Source organism: Colius striatus, chromosome 4 (assembly GCF_028858725.1).
Source record: "Colius striatus isolate bColStr4 chromosome 4, bColStr4.1.hap1, whole genome shotgun sequence".
Taxonomy (NCBI): domain Eukaryota; kingdom Metazoa; phylum Chordata; class Aves; order Coliiformes; family Coliidae; genus Colius; species Colius striatus.
The window spans coordinates 5063808-5090410 of record NC_084762.1 but is presented as its reverse complement, the minus strand read 5'-3'; the positions used below and the strand labels follow the sequence as shown (position 1 = coordinate 5090410).

Below are 26603 nucleotides of genomic sequence, written 5' to 3'. Positions count from 1 at the left end.
CTACACAGGGTTACGAGCGGGCAACGTGGCATTACCTCCCTTCTGTTGAATTTACCCTCTGGGCAGGTGTGTGGGTTAAAACTCAGCGCAAACAGAAAGGTCTGCTGGGCAAAACACTTGCTGTGCTCAATTACACTTCTGCTTGATCTGAGGTTTAAAATCCTTTGGTAGTAAGACCTCAGTACAAATCGACAGAAGGAGCCTGCCGCTCTGCTGTAGACACAGCGATGCATCTGGGACACGCTCATGAAAGTCAGAGCTGGGGAATTTCTGCAGCATTCACTAGGTGGTTGGCATTTCTGGTTGTTATTTATCCTTTTGCAGACTTTATTCCCTTCTTTCCTCTGGTGATTTCTGAGCTGTTGCGACAGTAGTTTGGTAGGTGAGAGCACATTTGTTGTTAAGCCTGTGGGTTCTTTACAATTACACGTGTCGCTAGAACAGTTCACAACAGCTCAGAAAGATGACCAAAATCAAACAGTGCTGACTCATGTTGCCGCCAGACTCATAAATGAAGAAACATCTGCCTCTGCCTGCAACAGGCATTGGCATGGGCTTTGTTCTGTTCCCACAAAATAGCAGAGTGTGGGAACTGTACGGCCGTAATGCCGGCTGAGTTACAAACCCTCACTTCTTAGGCAGCACATTGGGCACGAACAGCTTTGCTTTTTCTCTGTTACAGCTGTTCATCAAATGGCATCAATTTTTCTACTGGATTCCTGAATGTGTTTATCCTTCAGGGAAACGGAAAGTCTGGTAAAACGGTACTTCTGGCCTTCGTGCCAGAGCTCAAGTCCCGTGAAACATCTGCAATGCAGTTAGGATCTTTTCTTACAGGCAGTGCCACGAGGAGATGCAAGACCGTCCCTGCCATTGTTGCTGGGAATTTAAGCGTTTAAAAAGTCATATTACAGCTCTCTGGGTCTCAATCTTTGCTCCCTCAGACAACAGCAGTATTGCCCTGTTAGTGACTGAGAACCTTTACTGATTTACATGAGCTGAGAACAAGGCATGGGATTTTTAACTAAAAAGAAAGCAACCCAGCTCTCTCAATCCTTCCAGATATATTAGAGCACTTTCCTTCTATGTTTAGAACCCTTTTCTTGTCATCATTTATACCATGAAAACTTGTGATCACCCAGGTAAAAAAGTCTAAGTCACCTAAAAACAGACAGGGAGCTGCTTCACAAGCACGTGGGTGTTCAGGGGGCTTTCTCCACCTCCGGACTTAGGAAATACGTCAGTGGTGAAAAAGTTTATCTGCAGTAACAGGACGGGTTGTTGGTTCTGTATGTTGGGGCAGCCGTAGGCATCTACACCAGCTGCAGAACTGAATGTCTGAAATGAGTGTTCTTCAGTTTTAAGAGCAAACGACTTTCAAACGGGAGGAAAACCAAAACCAAACAACGCTGTTTTCTTCATCCTTCTCTGCCAGTACAAGATCCTGCACTCCACACCGTTCTGTGAGTGTCTGTCTCTAGTTTAACTGCCTCGGGTGACAATCTCCCTTTCCAGAAAGCTTCTTTCTCAGTTTTGTGCTTTTTTTCCCAGTGGAATCTTTAAATGCAATCAGCACTGTTTTAACTTTGCTCTCTTTGCAATGGCTGCAGAAGCCATTACACTTAGAGGAAGCAGAGTTAGACCAATGGCAGCCTCTCTATCCTTCACTGTTCAAAGCTCCTGGAAGACTAGATCTAACTTAATCCTCTTTCCAAACGTTACTAGCGACAGCCTGCAACGTGGTTGCCTTCACTCTCTGTGGACTTACACCCTGTAACACTGGTGATTTCTTGTAAAGACTGTTTTGAAAACCGCTTTCACGCTCTACTTTTGAAGACAGAAAAGGGAAAAGGCAAACAACTGTGCAGCAGGGAGACAGTGACAGTAGTGTTACAAATGGGATGAAAGTTGCTGCTCACCTTACGTGTTAATCTTCTCTTGATCTCTCGCTTTTCCTCCTGCTCCTCTTGCTCATTCCGGGCTGTAAAAGATTTACAAGGATCTCAGGCTGTGGACTCACCAGGCGTACAAGGCAGGCAACACAACAAGCCTGTCCATTAGTATCTGGATGTTTCAGGACCTCTCTGATGCACAGCACGTCCCTCTGGGGTTAGCGAGTGTCCTTGATCCGTAGCTACCGCGCCGCTTCACGCCCTTCGCAAGCCGCCTGCAGCCTCCTTCCTTTCCCTGCCTCGGCACCTCCTCGTGCTTGTGGCTTTCCAGAAGGGCCAGGCAGGGAGCCAGCTCTTCAGAAACCCTTATCTCCCTGCCCACAGGCCTGGTGGCCTCGGAGGTTCAGCTAGATAGGGTTGGATTCTGAGAGGCTGCAAGGTCAATGGTTGGAAGAGAAACACATGCCTTTTTTTTTCTCCATCTACTGAATAATTTCTCACAGTTACTCTTTGGAGAGACTGGAAAAAAAATCAGAATAAGGGTGCCAGGCAAAATCTGCAACTTGCCATGACCTGAGCAGAGGTAAGGAGAATGTCTTTCCAGCAGTGAGCCCCCACAGCATCACACTGGAGCACAAAAGCAATATTAAGCCAAAAGTTCAACGTTACAAGTTCTTACCAGGGCAAGCCTCAACCATTATCTCTCAACAGGACAATAACACCTGAGTACACGAACTCTCAACTTAGGAGCTGGCTGTCACGCCTGTTTCTGCACTGAACTTTACTGAAAGTCAGTGACAGCCCCAGTTTCTGGGTACTCAGATCCTCAATCACGTAGGATCCGTTTCCAGTGCTTCCTTGATGCACTTTAAGGGCTGGGAGGGCTAGGCTGGAAGCCAGATCTTTTCTGCTCAGGACAATAGAGCTGACAGGTCTGTCATAACTGCTCACTGACTTCAGCAGAACTGGGAAACCTTCACCAAAGTGGACAAAGAGCCAGGCAGTATTCTGATGTTTTACAACTTGCCATTTAAATGCCGTTTTACCAACGGAAGGGAACTGATGCTGCCGTAAAAAAACCCAGAAGATATCAGGGGGCACAAGTGGCTTTTAAAATGATAATAGAATCGTAGATAGGTTGGAAAAGACCTTTAAGCTCATGGGGCCCAACCGCTCCCATCACACTGCCGAGCCCACCACAGAACCATGTCCCTCAGCTCCTCAGCTACACGGCTTTGCAACATCTCCAGGGATGGGGACTCAAACACTTCCCTGGGCAGCCTGGGACAGGGCTCAAAAATCTTTCAGTGAAGAAGTTTTCCCAATCTCCCATCTAACCCCCCTCCCTGCAGCTACTTGAGGCCATTTCCTCTCATTCTACTGAGTGTTACTTGAGAGAAGAGACCCATCCCCACCTCACCACAGCCTCCTGTCAGGGAGTTCAGAGAGTGATCATGTGTCCCTCAGCCTCCTCTTCTCCAGACTGACCATGCCCAGGGCCCTCAGCTGCTACCTGCACTGATAAATATATTTTCCCTCTTTCAGTGGTTCCTGTCCCTACTGTACCAGATTCTCTTCTAGCAATTCCTCCTCTGAGAAATTTTCTTCCTCCCTTTCCATCTGAGATTTGGAGGAGCTTCCTCTGCAAATGCTCACTTTCAGAAACAGAGCCACAAATAACTCCTTGTAAGATTAAGCCAGAAACACACACCACCAAACAGCCCACACAGAGCCAGGGTAGAACAGCAAACAGCTGAGGAGCTGTGTATAAACCTTAGTTATGGCCATTCATTTTCGTACTTGGCATACAATGTCTGTCTTTTCTCCTCACTTTTCAGCCCAGCCACTCACCTTCAGAGATAGCCAGGCAGCCTAAAGACCTCCATCAGGTAAAAGCTGGGAATTAGGAACCAGAACCAGAAAATTACTTTGTTATAGCTATTTCTTTAAAGTCAATTAAGTCATGTCAATCTTGTGAAGCTACAAAACTGCTGCTTTACTTTATCTTACATGTTCAGGACATGTTCTGTTTCTCTGTTCGTGTGGGTGGGTTGAGGGGACGTGTGATTTTCAGGCCTGATTTCTGTGCCAGTGTGAGGTGCCCCCCAGTATAGTCTGAAACGTTCAGAGCCTACTAACTATCGTCTTTGTAAGGGATTTATGCAACCCTGAATGTGCCAGCCTGAGAACTGAACTACCTGCACTCATCTGAGAAGCAGCACGGGGGTGGTGCATGAGGGGGATGGAGACATCCTTCCTCATAAACTTGGCCAGCAAGTATTAGCCGCAAAAAGCGTTCTTCAGTCTTCACACTAACCCTGTAGGTCTGGACTTCTCTCACTACGTGCCTTCCACTTAAATAAGAGCCTGTGAATTGGATACACTTCAGTGAAGGACCCTTCAAGGCACCAGCTTCTTTGCTCTGGCTGTTGTAATCTTACTGTTCTCACCAGCAAATTGTAGAACTTGTGCAATGGATGCTTTGCCCTTGTCATTCAATGAAGATGACCTCATAATGGTTGCAGCAGAGCTCAGAAGTGATCACTTCATGCATAAAGACTGGCTGCCCAACTGCCTTTTGCCTCATTTCTTCCCATCTGAATGGCCAATAATGGGGTTAAACATGTTACAGGAACAACACAGTTCCAGACATTTGCATCAAGGAGCTCTCAGCCTTACCTGCAGAAATCCCATTTAAGCTACTGCAGAGCTTGCTGGGTTTCCTTTTCCCCCCTATGTGGGGGGAAAAAGCTCTGAAATGAGCTTTTGCAAAGTGCTTCACCTGCTTATACAGAGAATTTACACTCTTTTTATCATTGCTGTGCCTCCTTGTTCCTAGGCTCCATTATATACATTATAATTCTCCTTCTCACACATCCAGGGAAAGTGATATACAAACCAGACACTATTTATATTGACTTAAGGGCAGAGCATTGATGCTTTCTTGGTTTTTTTCCATTAACTACTTCAGTGTTTTGTTCCATCCCCACTGTGCTTCACCAAAAGCTGGGATGCCTTGCAAACACCACATTACTTTTCCCTGTAATTAGGAACTTGTTTGTCTACAGACACACATGTTTTGGGGCAGCTCTGTGCTTAGGAAAACCGAGCTACAAACATTCCATTCAGGAAATACAACGTAGTTCTGGACTCTGGGTAATATTTTCAAACACATCCGTGTCATTTAAGAGCCTTTATTCTATTCAAAAAGAAAGTGCTGTGACTCAGGGGATAATCCCTCTCAAATGTAAGACATCTGCAGGTCGGTATGTGACTGCTGTGCTCGGTGTCACGACCTTTAGGGATCTCTGCAAGGCACCAGTGCTGCAGATTCTGCCTCTCTGTTGATGCTGGTTCAAACATTGGCTGCCAAAACAGCTGCCTGACACCCTTCATCTCACCCCAGTGCCAGGGTGGTAGCTGCTGCTCACGTAACAGTGCCAGGTGGTGCATGACGTTCCTAAGTCATGGGGTGGCAACAGGAGCTGCCCAGAGAACTGGGCTCTGTCCCTCCTCGCCTGAACATGGCATCAGTCACATTGCAGGTTTCCTCTCCTCCAGCTCTTCTGCTACCCTGCTCTGAGATACAACCACATCTGGATGTGCCACCAAATCCCCCAGGTTCTGTCCCTGATTTCCTCTAGCACCCAGTCAAGAGAGGAAGGTAGGAGTACAGCTATCGAAAGGGGGATGACCCCAAACAAAAAAGCCTTTCTGGCCTCCTCAGGCTCACCCACATCACTCTGTGTCCAGTCCTTTCTCCTCTTTACATTGACAGTCGTGTCTCTGTCTGCCACGTGCAACAACGTGCACAGGTGAATAGACCCTGCTGAGCATTAACACTATCATTAACTTGCCAGGAGTTTGATTTTGAAGAACTTAATCTATCAGTTCTGTTAATTTTCAGACAATGAAAATTCCCCTCTTCATTCATGAGATTCATGCCAGACCCAGCCCTGCTTTGCTCGAGGCTCGTGGGATGTGTCTACTGACTTAGTAACTAACTCAGATCAGAGTCTCTAAGGGTATTTTGTCCCTTTAAAACGTCACTTCACAGTCTGAAGATCTCCCAGCAAGTTTTTGGCTGATTTTCAAGAGTTTCAAGGGAACATTTCAGGGGAATAATCCCAAGTCACGCTGGCTCCTTTTTCAATCGAATAAAGGCTCCACCTGTCTAGTTCATTGCCGTGAAGATCTTTAGGAAAACAAATCATGTCCTGATGTCTTTACTGACTTACAATGGGATGCTCCTCTGCGTGAGAGCCACATACAGGCTTTTCACAATGACTGACCCTCATGTTTGGAACAGGACTTGCAAGAGAGACCCAATGCCTAGGGGTTTTCCCCCAAGGACCTTTCACTTTTGTGAATTCAGTGTTCTTAAGGAATCGTTTCTGCAGCTCTAGGTGTTGCTACAGACTGGCAGGGCTATTTGCACTTCTGATGCACTTTGCTGTCGTTAATGATGCACATAAGCAACAGTTGTTCCATCAAACCCACCCACCACACAGCTAAACCAACCCAAACTAGCCGGCTTCTGGTTAAACAGCAGCGGGAGGAGGACTTACGTTTCAGTATGTTCCTCTGCTCCAACTCTTCAGCTGTCGGCCTCTGGCTCAGTCGTCTGCGAAAAAAGTCCAAGATCAGTTTTTGGACCATATCACATTCTCCTCAGTTCTCTGTCTCGCAGAGTTACTCTGGGGGGTGAAAGGCAGCGCAGAAAGCACCGCCACCGCTCCATTATGTACTTGGTACGCCCGGACCATGCGTGACACAGACCATGCTTCTCTCTCGCAGCTTCCTCTGTTTTCAACTCATGAAAGACAAAATACGTTATGTCATCTTAGGCATGACTCTCCCACCCCTACCCCAGGCAGAGCTGCTGAAAGCTAAGCCACACAGATGTCTCCACTTAATTTCCTTCCTCCTCTGTCTGCTGCTCGACTCGCACAAATGTTTCCAGCTAAGACACAGCTAACCCCCTCGCTGCCCTCTCACCAGCCTCCTGACTGTGCCCTGTTTGTTCCAACAGCGTTTGAACACACAGGCAGTCCATAGAAAAAAAACAAGGGATGGTTTGGAAGCACTGAGGGCAGAACAATAGCAGCCCTCCTCCTCCACACCCTCGCTTCCCTCCTCCTCCTCTCGGGGCTTTTATTAAATCTTACAGTGAGGGGTCAGCGTGACTTGTTAGTCAACTTGTATGTAACAGGGCCACAAAACCTGCAATCTAATTACAAATGGGGACCCCGAGAGCACGGAAATGGTCTGAATATTCAGAATACAAAGCAAGGGAAAGCAGCACAAAGAGGGCTTTGGAAAACAAAGTAAGCCAGAGAGATGACATCAGAAGTCAGCACTGTTGGGTCTCCTCATGCTCTCCTCTGAGTCAATGCGAGTTTTGTCAGTGATGCCAGTGACAGGACAGAGCCTCCTCTTCCTTAGATGTGATCAGTCAGACATGTCCCCATCTTGGGGCCCCAGTCTCTGTCAGTCTGATCACCAGTTCCTCCTGTGAGGTATGGAATACTGATAGGAAACGTGGCATGACCTCCAGTTGCATGGCTTCAGCTTCTGCGAGTATTTCTCCCCTCATCCAAATGGACATGTCTGATACAGACTCCTCAGGACACAGGGGCTCAGCTGCTGCCCACAGATGCACACACATCCCCAGCTTTTGCCAGAGCCAGAAGCTCCCACGTGCACCGGTTCAATGTCCCTGCCCCTCACACTACGCAGGGCTGAAGTGCAGAACCTCAGTCCCTACACCAGCTGCGTGAAGGGCAGAAGCCCTACAGGCACCTGATTTCACACAGCCTGAAGATAACCACCACCAGAGATGATATCAGCCATGCATCCTTTAGGACCACTTTATGCTCCAAAAGCAAACCAGCATCGTGGCCCTATTCAAGTGGAGAACGTGGAGTCATTGGCTTTGTCTCTCTCTCATGGCAGATTGAACGCTTATCTCATTGAAAAAGTGTTGAAAGCGACAAAAATTCATCCTTAATTCAGAGATAAAGATGTTTGCAAAGCACTTTGAAGACAGAAAGTGCTATTCAAATGCTTGCTGCTAGATACAGTCGCTGTTGCTAATCACAGAATCCCAGAATAGTGGGGCTGACAAGGGCCCTGCAGAGCTCATCCAGCCCAACCCCCTGCTAAAGCAGGTTCCCCTGGATCAGGGGGCACAGGAACGTGTCCAAGTGGGTTTGGAAACCTCCCGAGACTTGGGAGACCTCAGCTTAGCACTATGAAGCAATTCGAACTAGCACCACATGAGAATGAAAATGTTGACACTCTTAGCCCTGCAGGAATTGAGTTACCCAACGTTTCTAATCCACTGCCCCGTGAGACCTTCTCCAGTGGATGCATCAGAGGGATGTTAAGGATGGGCTCCAGCCATCCAGCATGCTGCTACTTCTATAGAAACAGACACCACACAACAAGTAAAAGCAGAAATTATTCTGAAGAGAATGTTCCCAAAGAAGTCCTTCCCTTGCCAAGAAAACAGGGATTGAAGGACTCAGCTAGCAGTCCTGTCAAGAACAGTTCACACTGGAGCGTTTCTAACAAAAGGCAGAAGTTTTATCTATCTATGCAGGTGATTTATGAAACAAACCAAGTCTTCCATCTGTTTACTGGGGTACCTGCCATGAAGTAGCAGCTTTCACTTCACTGTGTCATTGCTTCCACACAAGAGGACAGAGATTTCCTCTACTGCATCTTGTGCTGCTCAAAGAGAGACCGTGAGATTCTTCCCCACGTTGCCTGGTAGGTCCCCTAGTGAAGGTCAGCCAACACCACCTGTATTCCTCATCGAGCACCAAATGATTTTACAGATCTCATTATCCACCCTTTTCAGGCTGCAGAGTGCTCCTTGCCTAAATAACGACCACCATTTTCAAGCAATGTGCTTACATGGCAGAAAAAGCCATGTCACTTTTGAGAGGTGCAGTCTAGAGATCTGAAGCTATCTGCACCATGGGTCGTCCATCTCTTTTGGACTCTTTAACAACCCAAATATTTTTAATAGCAAGACTTAAACAGTAGGAAAAGATAAGGTACCCTTGAAGTGGAATGAAACCATAGTCAGTCCTTAAAATACAAGCAGTGAAGCACAGCTGGAGGATGAAGAAGGTAATGAGTAGAAAGCTGGGGAGGTTCCTGGCCTCTAGTATCAGTGTCTGCTTCATCTCCATGATCTGCTCTTACATCCCCATTTCCATCACCCTTTTGGACTGACTGAGCCTGTTCCTGCTCCCTTATTACGAGTCTCTCCCTGTTGAGTTTACTCAAACACACCCAGCCCCTTCCCCTCCAAGCTCTCACAATTACCTCTTGGTCTCTAGCTCTTTCCATTTCATCTCTTGCTGCTACAGCGAGACTCCTGCTCCCAAACTATCTTTGGGCTTTACAAACAGCTCCCCCAGCTCCTCAGAACAGCCTAATTTTAGTTTGTTCCTTCTTGCCTCTGAACTTGCAGGTTTGCCAGATGTTAAGCAGCTGTTTAACATTACCATCTTCAAAAACCTTGATACCAGTTACAGACCCTGTAAAGCAGGAAACGAAAGCAGCTTCTGCCTTGTTACCATGGCTGCAAAGACTCGGGCTTCTTTCACACCACATTTCAGGGTACCATCTACCCGTGTGCCCCTCTGATCTTGGCAAACACCAGGCGTGACACTTCCCCTCCTCCACCTCCCCTCCTGTGCTGCCCACAACAACAAAGCATTAATGAAGCCCACCTAGCTTGCAGAAGCTGATTTCAGCTGCTTGATTGCTGGATTGCTGCTGTGCCTGATTTCATTTAACAACACAGGGGCTGCATGAGGCCATCAAGAGGCCAGAGGTCGGGAAACAAGTGTCTCATTAGCAGCACAATCAGAATAAACAGGAGAAAACGGAGATAAGGAAGGAGCCGGGTGGAATGCCAAAGAACAGATCTGCCTGAGAAAGCTGGAAGAATCAGGTGGGATGTACATCGATCCGAAAGGTAACTCTGGCTGTTTCATGGAGCTGTACGAGCACAGGTGTCTGACCAAGGAACAAGCAACTCGGGCCTTAAAGTAACAACCTTTACCAGCGCTTTCTGTTATCTCCATCTCTTGTGTGAACACTCTTGGCCTTCACTGTGCAATTGGTGCAGCTTTGCTTCAGGCATTCAAAGAGACTGGGAGGTTTGGTTTGTGCAACTTGTGCTTTGCAATGCATCGGCTGGTTGATCCTTCATCTGGTTTCGCAATATCGTTAACAGAGGTTTGGAAACACACCGACTGAGGATCTCCTACAGAGAAAACCTTCCTAAGATTTATGGTGACATAAAGAAAGCTTTGCTAGGATTTCACTGAAAAGATAAGAGCCAAATGAAATTGTCAGTGAAAAAGAAAACAATTTGCTCGCATTTACCAAGACAAATTTGACAGCAGACCGATGGTCGGAGTTAATTCCCCACATGATGAAAACGCACCACGCTCCTTGTGCTAGAGCTGCAGCAGAGCCCAGCAGCTCCTTCTAAGGACACTGTCTGGGGGGGAGTTCTGTCTGATTTTTTGTCTTTAATTCACTCTGGGGATGGGCACGTCACAGTGGATGAGTAGGAGTTTTGGGGGCAGGAGGGAGAATCATGCAAAATCAATTACTGTAGACCTAAAGTACTGTCTGGTGGGGCTGTAATCTCTTCAGGGAACCAGAGGAAAGAAAGGCAGTATTTTCACTGCTGGATGCTACTGTTTGGAGCTTGGCCAGCAAACTGAGAAATCAGAATGGGAAGTTTCTGTTCCATGTGGCAGCATTCTCCAGGAGCAATAAAATAAGTAAAAAAATCTGTCTGTACATGTCCCCAGACAACACCAAACACTTAAACGAAGCGCCCACACTGTGATGCTTACCCTGCTCTGCTGTGTGGCCACAGCCAGAGGGTTTGCTGGACAGTGACCAGGTTGCGAGGCTGAGGGTCCGGTTCTTGCAGCCTTTTTGTCTGGTAGCACTTTTGAGGCAAGGCATTCCTGGCTGCCTAGGCTGGCTCCAACCAGGAGTCATGGGTTTTCTCTTCTTCCTCTCTTGTTTTGTTGTGCATGATGTCTAAGAAAAGGGCTGGTTACTGCCATCCAGCTCGTGGGTATGTGAACAAGATGGTGCTGGATATGCGTTTTCTGGGTGCCAGGAATTCATCTCTGCCTCTGCCCAGAGGACAATCAAATTTAACAGCTTAGTATAGGGTCACCTGTAAGTATAACGGCTGGATATTGTACAAGGCTTGCTGGAAAATGATGTCCTGTATATTTCCCAGGGTTATTAACTCTAAATCTTTGCAGATAGAAAAGGCAGAACTCAGGTGTTTTGTCCCCTTGTACTAGGCACTGGTGAGACCACACCACGGATACTGGATCCAGTTCTGGACCCCTCGCTACAAGAAGGACATGGAGGTGCTGGAGTGTGTCCAGAGACAGACAACAAAGCTGGTGAGGGGTCTAGAAAACAAGTCTGATGAAGAGTGCCTGAGACAGATGGAGATGTTTAGCCTGGAGAAGAGGAGACTGAGAGGACATATGATCACTGTACCTGAAGGGGAGTTGTAGTGAGATGGTGGTCCATCTCTCCAGTAACGAATGATAGAACACGGAGAAATGGGCTCAAGTTGCACCAGGGTAGGTTTAGACATTAGGAAGAACTTTTCACCAGGAGGGTTGTTAAGCATTGGAACGGGCTGCCCAGGGAGGTGCTGGAGTCACCATCCCTGGAGATATTCAAGGGATGCATAGATGAGGTGCTGAAGGACATGGTTTAGTTCAGTGATGGGTTTGGCAGTATGAGGTTAGTGGTTGGACTTTATGATCTTAAAGGCCTTTTCCAACCATAATGACTCTTTGATTCTAGGACTGACGGGCAAACGGGTCACAGATGGTCACAACAGGGCACACAGCATTTTGGTGAGGTGTCCAGAGCATCACCAAAACACCTCTGAGCTCAGCCATGCTCACACAGCTGATCCTAATGACTGAAGCCACTCTGATGGTCAACTAACTTCTGAGCCTCTGGAGCAACTCCTGGATTTATTCTGGAGACGGAAATCTTTTCACTGAGTTACAACTGGGTTCATAACACCCTAGAGAGTGCTGTAAGAGAGGAGTAAAGCTGAGTTGGGAACATGAGAAGCCAGCTGCTAAAAAGAACTACTTGTCACACTGCTCTTGAGTTGTCACACACGAGCACAGCTGAAGCCAGCAGAACTATGCTGATTTCCACCAGCTATAGAACTCAACATGAGGAAAAAACAGGGGGAGTAAAGAGTCCTACTGTTGCTTAGTTTAACTTGTTTTTCCCAATAATAATGCTGATAGCAAAGCAATATTGATGTACAGCCTACCAGGGGCTTTTTGCACTCCCAAGCCAAGTACAGAAAATTGAGAGAGTAAAGTGAAGGGAGAAAATCTTGTGTTTGCTTCTGTGAGTGAACTGTTAGCAGAGGGCTAACCTCCCTCCCTTTCTGTCACTGCACAAAGAGCAAAAAATATTTGCAAGCCTGGAGGTTCACTTGCTCTGAAGTATCAGCCCAGACATTGCCAGCTCAACTTCAGAGTCTACAGAGAACTATCTCCAAACAGGATTTATAAAATGGGATTAAATACAGTTTTATCAATAGATGACTAAACTGAAGGCATATTAAACAGAAAATCTGTACCCAAAGAAGGAAATGCTGGAGTTTTACACCATTAAAAGCCCTGTACAAGACTCCATTAAGATGTTGGCTAATTTGTAGGATACATTATCTCTTCCTTTAAGCTCTCTTTCCTGTGTGACAAGTCTCCTGGTCATGATAACATACCCTAAAATGCCTTTTCCTGAGAAATTAAGGCAATAAAACCATAAGGAGCGTTTGCCACGATTCAGCTACCGTGTAATGACTGCTCTTCACTTCCCTCTTGACTTGAAAATTCAGCTCTTGGGAGATGGTGGTGCTTCTGCAGCTATAAAGAAGCCTGTGGCAATGAGCAGAATGGACCAAAGCAGGCAGAGCTCCCTGTTCATCCCTGGGAAAATGGGTGAAACACCACTGAGACAGAGTTTAGATGAGAACTAGTCAGACAATTCTGGTAGGAAGCATTTGCTTTTGGTGAAAATGGAAATACTAGTAAGCATCAGTTGAAGATCTAAGTACTTCCTGATGGTGCCTTAACTGACAAGGTACTTCTGCTGCCTCAGCAGCTCAGTTTGTTCCCTGGACTGCCCCACAACAGTTCCCTGCCACAGTCTCCTGTCCTGGAGGAGAGAGGCAATACTGGAGATCAGTAGTTCTTCCCAATGTGCTGCAAGAAGCACAGAGCAGTGTGGCACGTGAACCAACCCAGCAACAGTTCCCATAATACATCTGCAGCCACCTATCCAGCTGGGCTCTGCAGGAAAATCAGATTATTCAGATTTTAATTTAGGCTCCAAGCAGTCTTTTACCATCTCCCAAATTTATGCTTACCCCAGACTTGGTTTTGTGTTGGGAAACAGCTTCGATATAAACTTTAAAGCTCCGCCTGGTCTAGATTGTGGTGAGGCTCCTTAGGAAAACTAATCAGCACATTTTCTGCTTGCTCAAGCGTCTGTGGATGGTGGAAAACATAACCAAGCTGGCCCTTTGTTTGTAACTCTAAACCTGACCGATTTGTTTTGCCATGTCTGTGGCCCGTGTGAATCCATCCCTGACTCGCAGCACAAGTAATGCAGCCTTTTCTGTTTCAGCTGACCCAGGGATGGATTTATTATGATTCACATTTACTCTAGGGAAAGTTACAAGCTCCCCAAGAAAGAACAGCCTGCCTAGATTAGGTCTCCTGGGAAAAGAGAATCATATTCAAAATGGAGATGGAGGCAATTCATTATGTCTCCATAAAGTAAAAGCCTTGCCTATCGTGTCCAGAATCCATTTCTTTAAAATACCCAAAGGAAGCAGAATCACCTCGGGCCACAAACTGTGTGTTTTGTTAAAAGAAAGAAAGGAATGACTGGATATAGTCCTATGACTCTCAGTAGAAACAGTGTGAATAATGACATACCCAAGTCCTGTCTTTCATTAGGCTACAGTATTACAACGCAGACACTTGCATTTTTCTTGAGTGACTTAACTTGTTATTCTTTTCTAAAGATAAAGCCAGGTCGTGCTAGATACACAAATCCAAATTTTGGCCCCCTTTTCAACCGCAAAATGCTTACTGGTACGTGGAAGATCACAAGATCATGCAAGCTCATGCCTCACACCTCAAGCTCTAAAATGGAGCCTCCTCTGTCTCATTATTGTACCGTTTCATTAACATCAAACCTCTTACCAAATGCTGCCTGTTCACAGAAAATACCACCATGCAAGCTTAATGATTTTAAGAAAAGAGAATTAACATAACACCACATGAGCTTTGCAGCATTAATTCTCAAATCTCTTACCCTTAATCCCAAGAACAAAACATCCAACAACTGCAGCAGGAAACAAAGAACAATCTTTTTTAGAGGAGGGGATTTACTATGGATCTAATTTGAGAATATCTTTTCAGAACAATAAAAATGGGATATTTCTGAGTACTAGAAATCCAGAGGGAAAAATGTACTAAATGCTGGTTGAAAGTCTGAAGCACGCCAGAAAACACAGATGGATCTTAGGACCCATTGTAATAAAGGAAAAAAATGTTCTAAAATGTTAGTGATTGTCCTTCTGTTGTCTGTACAGCATTGTGAGAAGACACTTGCTCCTCCAAAGGTAGTAATATTGAACTGAAAGCTCATTTCACAAAGCTAAAGAGAGCATAATTCACAGCTCAAGGTCAATCCATGAACTACTTGAATGAAACGCTGCTACAAAAATCAATCTGAGCTGAACAGATAAACTTGCTATCTACAGGCATTATTGGGTCTAGTTGGTTTTAAAACCTCTTTAAAGTAACTTTGTGCCTGGGAACAAATATACAGCCACAAGTCTTTTAAGATGCATTTTGGAAGGAAAAATGTCTATGCTAAACCTTAGAAACATCATTTGCCTTGGTCCTCATAGTAAGTTACTTCTTTTCTAGTTAAACACAATGTTCTTTTTCTCTAAGGACGAGTATCTAGAGGCTTCTCCTGTCATCTTCTCCTCTTTTTTGAGGTGTAACCTTGCATTTGGAAGATCTGTAGACCAGTTAATCTATTTGCAAATGTGTTCCTGCTCTTCTGCTGCTGAAAGGCTTCCTGATTCATCCTGTGGACCCTTCTGCCAACCAACAGACTAGAGGCAGGGGCCCAGACCCCCTCTGTCACCTGACAAAGAGGTTTTTAGCAACTTGGGTTAAAGAAATTTTGGGCATCCCTCTAGTCTCCACCACATTTGCTGTTTCTTACCATAAAAGTTAAACTCTTAAAAGCAGAACCATCAAAGCAAGAGCTGGAATAGGTTCCCTTTCCTCTCACAGCCTGCTCCTATCCTGGCTTCTGGTGGTCAGGGAAGCTCATATGGTTCAGCGTGGTTTGATACAAGAATAAATAAATACATGTGTGGTGGTCTTGGGATGGAAAAAGCAGCAAGGCTTTAGGAGGGAAGAAGGTCTGTGAGGCCAGGGAAGCAACAATGGAGGAAAGCTGAAGGATGATAACAGAAGCACAGCCCCATTCCCCAAACCTCCTACAGTCCTCTAAAACCCCACTGATGAGAGGAATCACCTTCCCTGTATTTAGGCAATATGAAGATCAGACCTTCTGTGGACCCCAGTGACTACATGGTGATCACATATGGCTCACAGTGACTGTCTGGAGACAGCTTGTGCATTAGCAGGTATCTTACACTTCTACCACTGTCAGGATGCAATTGGTCTGAATAAGAAAGCAGCAGCACTCTATCTTCTCACTCACACAACTGTAATCCTAAATCAGCAAGCCAGGGACACTCAAAACATGTAGACAACCAAGCAGATACAGATGATGGTCCAAATAGTCTGTGACCATCATGGCCAATCAGGACACTTGAGTGAGGAGCGTCCCCCGCTTGCTGGTGGCAAACTTAATACTTCTTTGGCAAACTTGAAAAAGTCTCCTCTGCCACTGCAGCAGCTACACTCAAATTGAAGAGAGGAAGGAATCATGTGTATGCTCTGTTAGTTTGTTATAGACCATTTTAGCAGTGCCAGCACGAAAAGAAGCAAACGAACAGTCCTGCAGGAATCAAGTTCGTCTCCAAATAGACACTTCACATTGGTAACGTCAAATAAAGCAACTTAGTCACTGAGAAATGAATCAGAAGTTAAAACACGCAGTGACTTGGAACAGCCACAATACAGGAATTCCAAACAAACACTTCTGTGACAGAAGCTGGCAGTGTTAGCAACTCCAAACCACGGTAATTCAGCTTCTGGGAGAAAAGATGCACAGAAAATAGCACGATGCCTACACTTTGTCTTGCTACTGAAGTGGAAGATTCCTGGAAGTGAACAAATTTGAGAGCTTTGGGAGTGGTTAACTGTTTTCTGCCAGAGGGATTTCAGACCCCCAGATCACATGAAAGGCAAGTGATGAATAGTAGTGACTTACTGCAAAGGGCTGTGGCCTAAAATGTCCACTTGAAGATTAAGAGTTAGAGTTGTGTGAAACATTTATGGCAAACTGCTGAAAAACTGACTTACAGCAGGTCAGAAACTATCTGTGAGGTGAGGTCAAACCTTGTGACTGGTTTCAGCTGAGAAAACAGTTCACTAGAAAGATTTTAGTTAAAAACTTTAAATTAAAAAGCATTATGCCTTTTTAGGCATTGGACAAAAGATATGATTCTGACCCAAAATGCTAGCTTTCAGTTTGTAACAAGAAATTAATGCCTTGACTTGCCATTCAGTCCCTACCCCACTTGTTAATTATTTTGTTCTACTTGACTGTCAAATGCAATAAATCCCTTATTCAAGCCCAGTCCAGTAGACACAACTCTTCTGGCAGTAACTGCTACAGCCCAAATCTACTGAAGCAGGTTACAGGAGAGCTCTCCTTGGTAGCTGTGGTGCAGATGTCTGGGTCATTCTTAGCCAAGTAATGGTCACATCTGGATCTGTGATACCCACTGACCAGGTCTTTGCAAGCATTTCACATGGTCTCAATGCTGTTTGCAAATTTATTTCTTACCTTTCTAGGGAATTTCATATTTCACCACTCAGAGATTTGCCCACTGTATAAATTCTCACCTTGTTCAAGAACATGATCTGTCCCCTACCAGCTGATGTGTATTTCACACCTTCACTGCCAGAGCCTACTTCTGACTCTGTGCATTAGCAAAGTCCAGACATAGTTTTTAAAAAAATGGAAGCATCCCACAGAGTGTCAAGGAAAACATCTTGCCCCAGAGACACAAAATACCAACAACGTCGAGCTAAAAAAAGGCAAATTATTCACCTGGTTAAAATTAATTCCCTCACACTTTAGGAAACTGCACAGTTGATATTTAGAGCAGATATTAGACATGACTTAGTTGCTCACAGTTCTATCACAGAATCACAGAATGGTAGGGTTGGAAAGGACCCTTAGAGATCATCTAGTCCAATCCCCCTGCAGAAGCAGGGTCACCTAGATCAGGTCACATAGGAACATGTCCAGGTGGGTCTTGAAGACCTCCAAGGAAGGAGCCTCCACAACCCCTCTGGGCAGTCTGTGCCAGGGCTCCCTCACCTCACACTGAAATAGTTTTTCCTTATGTTTAAGTGGAACTTTTTGTGTTCCAGCTTCATCCCATCACCCCTTGTCCTGTTGCTAGATACCATTGAAAAAAGTGCTGCCCCAACCTCCTGACACCCATCAGTGAGATATTTGTAAATATTAATTTACAAATCTCTTCTTTTCTAGACTAAACAGCCCCAGTTCCCGCAGCCTTTCCTCATGAGGAAGATGTTCCAGTCCCCTGATCATCTTGGGGGCCCTGAGCTGGCCTCTCTCCAGCACTTCCCTGTCCCTCTTGAGCTGAGGAGCCCAGAACTGGACTCAGGACTCCAGATGAGGCCTCACCAGGGCAGAGTAGAGGGGGAGAAGAGCCTCCCTCGACCTGCTGGCCACACTCTTCTTATCATCACCTTTAGGTTTAAATCTAGTGGTCTAAAAGCACGACAAGATATTTTTTTCTCAGGACAACTCTTGTCCCACCTGCATTTTCATCTAAGATGCACATTAATTACCCAGAGACTAAATTTGGACCATAAAGTGCTAATCTGTGGGTTTGGTATTATTGTGGTTTTTGCTTCATAAATATTTCCACAGCAAAACAAATGGAGTGTTACAAAGAGGCTTCTTACATCAAATGAGGAATTAGCAGCAGGAATCAATAATCTCCAAAGAGACAAAGATCCTATTTCCAGGCAAATACTCTTAACTCCAACATAAACAAAACCCCCCCATGAAACAAAACACTTCCAGGAGGAGGACGAAACCCTGTGTGCTATGCTGAACAGGAGGCAGCCTTTCTCTCCATCTGCATAGTGTGACATCAGATTTTGGCATTTCCACCCCTAAGTTTTGAGGGCTCAGTTTGAAGTTTATCCACCCTTAATTTTCTGCTCTCTGCCTCTACTTTTGCCTGCACATTTCCCAGCTCCCCTGACACTATCGATGTAAGAACCTGCTTCATTACCACAATCTAGCTGCTGTGTATTCTTTTCATTATTTATTCCCTTAATTAGAGCTGATGTTGAATTACAGAGTGGGAGGGAATATTCAACATCATCTTCCTTATATAAAATGGAGAGAAACTTGTTCTTGTCCCAGCTGACCTGGAGAGCCATTTCTCTTTTAAGCTTTGGACACTTCTCTTCTTAAAACCCACTGGGACAGAGTTGTAGATGCCTTCCCTGTAACATTTCAAACAAGGCTGCTCCTAAACCCCACATTTTTGCAACTGTTTGTCCTCTAAAGAAAGACTGTCTTAAGTTAGTTATTGTTTTTTGAGCTCCTTAATTAGTCTGAATTAGTCCATGTAGCTGGCATTCAGGCACAGACACTGAAGAGCTAATAGGAAAAACATTCTGTATGAAGGACAAGTAAAATATGTTTGTTTATGGCTGCTGACATGCCATAGGAGAAGCCTGGATTTCCCTGAGAGGCACATTCAGATGCCAGGACTGAAATACCCCTGTCCTGGGCCTTCAGCATCCTGGTTTTGTGGATTCCACTTGTTTTGTGCAAATCCAACTGCAGTGAAGGCAAGAAGAATGGATTTGGAGAGAGGGAGCAAAGGGAAAGAGTACAGTCACACTGACAAAAGTCCCTTCTGAACATGTATTGATGATGAACAAATTGTGAAACTGCCCTGATGAGAGGCTGCAGACTCCAAAGCACGCTGGCTAGGAGGGCCTGGGCAAACACATACAGTGCCTGCTTCCCAGTTCTGCTCAGTTTCACTATTAGCTTAAAACATGCAATTTCTCCCGCATCAGAAGGGAGCTGGAGTAACGGGAAAGACTCTCTCAGCCTCTCCTTCCAGCCCCACTGGCCACAGCCACGTTGCTCTACAAGCATCCCGAATTTACATTTGTACCATATGGCTTACTGGGTGTTAAGCCCACTCTCGTGACTGGAGATTATCTAGTGCTAATAACATTGCTCCTCCTTGACAGTAGTGATGCTCTGCTGAGCCCAGCTAATGAACACCAGCTGCTAAGCAAGAGGGGGAAAAAAATCTCTCACTACTACACTGTCAGCTTGTCAAACTCGGATGAGCAGCGCTTCGGGCGAAACGTGCATCAAGCGACACGCTTCCATCTCCCAGCTCCACAACCTGAGAGAACAATACATTGCTGTTATGTGCCACAATCCACCCAGAGACAGAAAGTTTTGAGGACGTATTTAAAGGGTTTTTTAGGAAAGAGAGAAAAAGCTATGCAAGGGTGCAAGGAACAAAAAAACCCTCTTGGATGTGAAACTGAGACTCTGGGTTTGGCTTTTTTTGCTATGGGGGAGGTGGACTGAGGTGCAGGGCTGAGCAGAGAGCTTGTTGAGGGAAGCTGGGCATCTGGCATTGGTTTGCATGGGAACACAGCATGCCTGGGAGATCTGTACAAACTGAGTCCTGGTCATTTTTTTCCTCTGTGGAGTAGAGCATGAAGAGTTTGGCCTCAAGGGCTAACCTCATAGTCCCTTGGAACTGAAGTAAGCTAGAGACTTTTATAGTCTCCATGTCATAGCCAGGCATTTGTCAGAGCTTGTGATCTGGCTAAATCATCTGTGCCAGTGCAGACATTGTGCAGTAACCCAAGCATTGCATCAGAAGAGTTTTATGAGACAGATTCACAGTAACCTCAGACAGAGAGGAGTGAAGGGAGTCAGGATCTGGGAAAGTCTGAGACAGAACTTGGCCACTCTGCAGTGCCCAAGGCACACAAAAAAACCAGCCAACAATATCATGCACTACAAAAGGCAAAGATGTTGCTAACACAAAAAGACTTTGTCAGCTCTTTTGATGCCTTGTGCTATCACAGAAGGGTTGAGGTTGGCAGGGAGCTCCAGAGCTCACCTGGTCCAACCCTCTAGACACTATTAGCCCTTTTTTCCCCTGTCAGGGCTCATGCTGCTGGCTCATGTCCAACTTGGGTGTCCATCAGGATCCCCAGATACTTTCCTGTCATGCTGATCTCCAGTTGATTGACTACCAGGCATTTACACTCAGTTGTTAACCAGGAAAAGGAAAAGAGTCTCTAGGGATGTTCTGGCCTGTGGACATCACCCATTCCTTCTCCTGAACAGAACAGAGGGAGGTTCTGGGATCAGCTGGAGAATGCCTTGACAGAAGATTCAAGAAGGCACCAAACTTCCATCAGGGAAGTTGCTCTTCGCTTCAAGACTGATGTGCAGCTGCAGTGTGTCCATAAACCTGATTACTGTCAGAGAGGCTGCCTGCCCTCCTCATTTTACAGCAGAAACCAGAATCCTGAGGCAGAGGAATCCTGGCACTGGGGCAGGGAATGTTGTAGGAAAGCCAGGGACCAACTGGTTCAGGTGTACCAACTTCCCAGCACAGCCAAACAGTCTGAAGGAGTTCGTTGTTCATGCTGCTCACAGGCTCAGCTGATGGGGCCCTGAAAAGACCTTTGTGACAGATGGCCAGGGACCTTTCCCTGTAGCTTTTGTGAGGGCCTCCTGAGGACAGCATTTATTTGCAGTTTCTATTTCCCTGCACGCTTCCCAAAAGGACCTGAGTGCAACCAAGATGCCATTTGCCATCCTGCTGAGTGACAGTGGTCCCCGTGCAGGAGAAGGAGCCCTGGTTCAGGCAGCATTTCTGCTCCCCACTGAAGGAGTGAGGGCTGATGAGAGGCATCAGTAGCAGCCCCTGCTACTCGAGACTAGGCTCTCCTGGCTTTTCCATCAAAGCCAGTTGATTGCAGAGAGGTAGGAAGACCATTTCTGTCTTCATTACTGCAACAAAGGAAATCATGAAGACTTTTCCAGCTTGCTGAAAAGTCAGATATTCTGAGGGATAAGTAGTCCAGCCTGACGTTAGAGATGCTTAATCGTTTAGTAAATACATTGAATGCTTATTAATTACTCATTAACTATTAGCATTGCTACCTCCTGAGTTCAGGGACATCAGTGAAGAACCAGGTTACTCATTTACCCTCTAGTTTGCTGGTTTGAAAATGATTTCTCATCAGAAAGGCAAGCAACGATTATTACAGGCTCCATACTTACAGACACATTAATGGGGTCTACTGCACATGAGAACACTTTCTCTTTGCTAATGTTATTAACATAAATGGTAATTTTACATGGCCAGGCCTGAGGTTAAGGACTTGGTTTAATCCTCACATATGGTCTGTGAGCTGCTTATGAATCAGAGAGTGCTGAAATATGAGCATAATTCCCATCCTCATTTGCCTTTAAAAGACCATTTGTAACTCTTCTACATAGATGCAAAAAAAAAAAAGAGTCCCTGTTCATCTCTAAATGATCCTCATGTTAACACTCTTAAAAACACCAAACAAAATCCCAACCTTACATCATTTTGTCGGGTGTAACGGTAAGTATATTTACTATCTTGGTACACGTGTCCAAAAGGCACTTAAACCTACCTCACACAGACACATAAAACATTAAATCCCATTTACTAGAGGAGCACTCTTCAAAAAACATCTCTATTTACTCACATACAATAACCTTACGGTTACAGTCCTGCCTGTGCTTACTAAAACTGGCTGAAGTCAGGATAAAAAAACCAACGTGAAATTTATTCCTGCCAGTTCGCTTCTTTTATCTACTTGTACCACCATCTGATTTGTTTCCTTTACAGAATTACAAGGTTATCCAAGCTGAGCAACTGTTGTGCTTGTGATTAACTCCTCGCAATCAGCACACAAAACATGAAGATTTATGGCTAGATTTTCTCAAAGGGTAAATTTATCAGCTAGTTCTTAATGGAGCTGCTCTATATTTGTCAGCAACAACCATCACAGGAAAACCAACCAAACAAACCACCTTTATTTTCTTCTAAGGCCAGAATAAAACATTTTGAATCAGCTACTTCCTTACTTACATTTGTTTCTTTGGGTTTTATAGATATTTGTCATTTTCTTACTCAAAAAAAGAGTACAGTGTGGACTCCTCACAGACTCTGGTTTGCTGAAGAAATACATGACTATTTCTATTACCAATATACATCATTTCATTACTGCCACAAGTTGGTATTATATCACTATGAATTATTTTGCCCAGCAGCGAAATGTGGCTTCCTCCAAGTCAAAAACTGAGTGGTTTGACAACTAAAAGCAACACTGCAATCGATTTGGGGCAGAAAATGAAAGATACCACACCCCACTGCAACTGCCAAGGGAACTAAGGTAGGCTAAATGTATTTGTCTTGGTTGTACTGACAGCCTGAGTTAGACAAATACAGAGTGAGTCGAGAGGCTGAAGAGGATGAGAAGCATGAAGGGGAAGCTGTGACCCACAATGTATTCTGTCTCAGCTTCTGCAGAGAAAGGATGGGAGAAATAGACGTTGCAATGATAGCAGAGTGACTTGCACTGCTTCCATGAGAGCAGGCAAGGGGAGCTGTGAGAGACCCCAGGAATAACAAATACCTTCCCAAGCCAGCAACATCTCTGACTGAAATGAACTTTGGACATGATGAAAACACTTTCCATTTCATCAGTGGCCATACAGGTGCCTCTGGGAAGACCTTGCCCTCAAACGCCAGTTCCCGCTGCCTGTTGCATACCATTAAGAGCATCCCTCTCCTCAGCACAACGTTCCTCCTCCTTCATAGTAACATAACTAATCTCTGCCCACCTCTGCCAGAGCCCACCCAGGTCACAGGTTGAGGGTACTGGCCATCCCACAAGCGAGGGAGGATGTAGGGGTGACGTGCTTTGAGGTGACATTACCCACTGTCACCTCCCCTTCCCCTTGATTGCTCCATTGACCTTTAGCCATAGCAAATTACTCAGATGAAGCAAATTCATGCTGTTAGTTGTTCAAACTCATGTCAAAACAACAGTAATAGCATCATCCATGAGGTTAGACTTGTCTTTTTCCGTAATTAACGATGATGTTAGCTATGCAAATTCCTAATGTAAAGAGACAAGTCCAAACTGTGCTGGGAAATGAGGATCCTTGTCCTGTTGAAGCAGAGATAGATGTCTGGATAGATGCATTTGGAGACCCCAACATACCTTAAATACATACATACATATATATATATATATATATATTTATACCCCCTATATGTCTGAACATGTGGCTTTTGGTGGCTCGCCTGAGGTCAGAAAGTCCCTTGAAGATGTGACCTTCCCAGAACATTTTAACTAGAGTCACGTTTCCTTACAGCACAATAGAGCTCACCAGGACATCAATCACAGAAAAGAGGGTTGACAAGAGCCTTGAGATCCCACCTCCCATCCCTAGCCCTGCACATAACCCAGACCAGTTCTGCTCAGAGTATTTACTCCTGGTGCTTGAGCCCAGATGTGTAACAGTAACTCGGTTTCAGCTTGTCACCCATAGATAATGACCTGCTTTTGCTGCCTTCCTCCTGATGCTAAAGCAATTTAGATAGCTCCCTTGGGTTTTCTCACTAACCTGCAGCTTCCTCATGAAACTAAAGGAAAAAAGGCATTTTCCTGAGGTGGCTAAACCCCAGGCTCAGCTCTTTGCTGCTTTTTTTGGGCATCCCCCATTCATGCATCTAGCTCTGCCACACCGACCCCTCTAATCCAGGATTTAGATGAGCTTGTTTACCAAAATCCCATTTTCCATGTGATTTATCCCCAGCACCCGACATGTGAGGAGCTGAGCTCCACACACACACACACACGTGTGTGTGCTGCTGGGGATGAGCTCTTGCTCTAGGCGCTTGCTTTTCTCTCATTAGTGGAAGCTAACAATAAGTGTGAGAATTGCAGATGTCAGAGGTAATTAGGGAGAAATTATTTCAGTTACCCAACACAACGAGGTCTGTGAATAAAGCCTAATCCTGCTGTCTGACCATTCCTTTTATCCCTAAATGACTCAGAGATGGGGAGGGCATGAAGCGCTCTCAGCAGCAGCGGATGGGGGACAGCCACGAGGAGATAGGGCTGTGCTTGATGGGGGGCATCTTGCTGCCATCCTGCAGCTGAATAAACCCATCCTTCAGTGGGACTGCAGAGCTGTTTAAATAATTAATCATCTTAAAAAGCTGAATCTCCTCACAGACCATGTTTTTAGTACATAAAAACGATCCCATCGGACAATTCAGTCCCCTCAGGCCTCTGAAGGCAGTGCTGTGCATTTCAATGCCCGTGCAAGCCTGCAGATCAGCTCTTCCTTAGCTCTGGTAGCATCTCTGTCACCTTCATGGTGATGCCAAGGATGAAAAGCCTTTTCCCAAAACGTCCAGTTTTTGTACTCTCTGTGGTTCACTTGTCTCTCTACTCTATGGCTCTTTCTCCTGAGCACGCTCCCTCGTGTAGAAGGACACACGGACAACCAGCACCTGATGCGAACGCAGCCACAAACCTCACAGCATCCCTCACGACATCTTAGAAATCAATGGCAATTCTTTACACTTGTGGGAATTCACCAAGTTCATTTCATCACAGGGTTTCTGTTTCTAGGCAGTATTTTTCAGGACAGCCGAGGAAGACGTAGCATTGATCGGGGAATGCGCAGAGTACATTACCTTTCTGATTACAGTAGTAGGTGACCATCATCTGTCAAACCTCCCGCTCCAGAACAAAGATCTATGACTTTTCATGCTACATTTCTCAGTTACTGACACCTCAGTACTATTTCCAAAGCATCAGTGGGACTATAAACACATCTAGCTGGCTTACATGTACCTCTATGTATTTACAGCCATATGCACACAGACAGCATCTCTGTGATCTATTTGCATGCTTCCCATCCTTTGCCTCGTGACACTCGCAATGTATTATTTATACCGCTTCAGATCAAGATTTTCCACTTCATGGTGTAAGGACAGCACCCCACAAAGTATTGCACTGAATAAATCTATACAAAAAACCAACACAGAGCACAAAGTATATCTGACAGAGAAGCTTGCCATTGATTCACTGCTTTAAAGCTACCAGAACACACACAGTGACATAGGATCCAACTGAGGGATGGGATGTCCATCACTCAAAGGCAAAAGGTACTGTGTGGATGGTGCAAAAAGTCACTTTTGTCTTTCTTTGTTTCTAAATGAATTATTTTCTATGTAATGATTTAGTTAATGTGCAGAGGGCTGCTCCCTCAGCTCATGTCTCTCTGCCTTCACACTGGCCATGGTTAAATGGGACTCCTGACAGCTTTTGGCAACAGCAGCATGGCAGAAAATCTTACTGTGCTGCAAAATCTTACTGGGTTGTCTGTGGCACCTGCAGTGATGGGTAGCAATCCTCTGACATGCACTGCTTGCATGAGTCCTAGCTTTCCTCCTGTTTTCTCCTTTCTGTCTTACAGTCACTTATGCACACTTCTTGAGCAGCTGTGAAGCTGTGCAGACACCAGAGGGATAAAATGAAGGAGTCTGGGAGAAGGTGAACAGGGGAAAAAAAAAAAAGAGGAAATCATACCCACTTAAAGATTTACTTAGCATAGAAGGTCTGCATATCAGAGTAGTAGTTAATGGAGTTGTAAGGGTTTTTAGCAGCCAAGAACACGTCCTCCAGCATCCATTTCCTATCCCCAAGTCACATGTGGTTTTGAGATGGAAGTCCTGCACTTTAATTCACCATTTTTGCTCCATACTGCATAAAAGACATCACATTTCCAAGCAGACCATTCTGTTTTGGTCACAGGTCCTACTTTTCCTAGGACATGTTTTGCCATCTTGGGCAAAAAGCTCCATTTTTGTCTGGATCTGCATGTGCTGAGCCACAATACAGGATATCATAGAATCATAGAATGGTAGGGGTTGGAAGGGACCCTTAGAGTACATCCAGTCCAATCCCCCTGCAGAAGCAGGGTCACCTAGATCAGGTCACACAGGAACGTGTCCAGGCGGGTCTTGAAGACCTCCGAGGATGGAGCCTCCACAACCCCTCTGGGCAGCCTGTGCCAGGGCTCCCTCACCTCAACAGTGAAAGAGCTTTTTCTTATGTTTAAATGGAACTTTTTGTGTTCCAGCTGCATCCCATCACCCCTTGTCCTGTTGCTAGATATGCACCAGCAAAACATTCAATTCATGTGAAGTGTTTTCTCTATGAGAGGCACAAAGGTGTTGATTTGTCTCATGGCTGAGAATGTGGTGGGCCAGAT

General features: G+C 45.3%; 1 protein-coding gene and 1 long non-coding RNA gene across 4 annotated transcripts in view; one reads left to right on the top strand and one right to left on the bottom strand.

Annotated features, from left to right (window-relative positions):
- Positions 1–26603, bottom strand: part of PHACTR1 (phosphatase and actin regulator 1) — a 278346-nt gene that overhangs the window by 14257 nt on the left and 237486 nt on the right. The window contains exons 10-11 of the mRNA XM_061994544.1: positions 6461–6516; positions 1920–1981 (exon numbers count right to left, since the gene is read on the bottom strand). Of these exons, the coding sequence (XP_061850528.1) occupies positions 1920–1981; positions 6461–6516 (118 nt within the window). The remainder of the gene's footprint in view (positions 1–1919; positions 1982–6460; positions 6517–26603) is intronic.
- Positions 1304–14525, top strand: LOC133625274 (uncharacterized). Of its 3 annotated transcripts, none has more exons than XR_009818583.1 (3): positions 1304–1463; positions 11252–11356; positions 11772–14525. It is a non-coding gene; the product is annotated as an uncharacterized LOC133625274 (long non-coding RNA). The 3 variants fall into 3 exon arrangements; XR_009818582.1 differs by lacking the exon at positions 1304–1463 and adding an exon at positions 9721–9888; XR_009818584.1 differs by lacking the exon at positions 1304–1463 and adding an exon at positions 9721–9888 and having other exon boundaries at positions 11252–11542.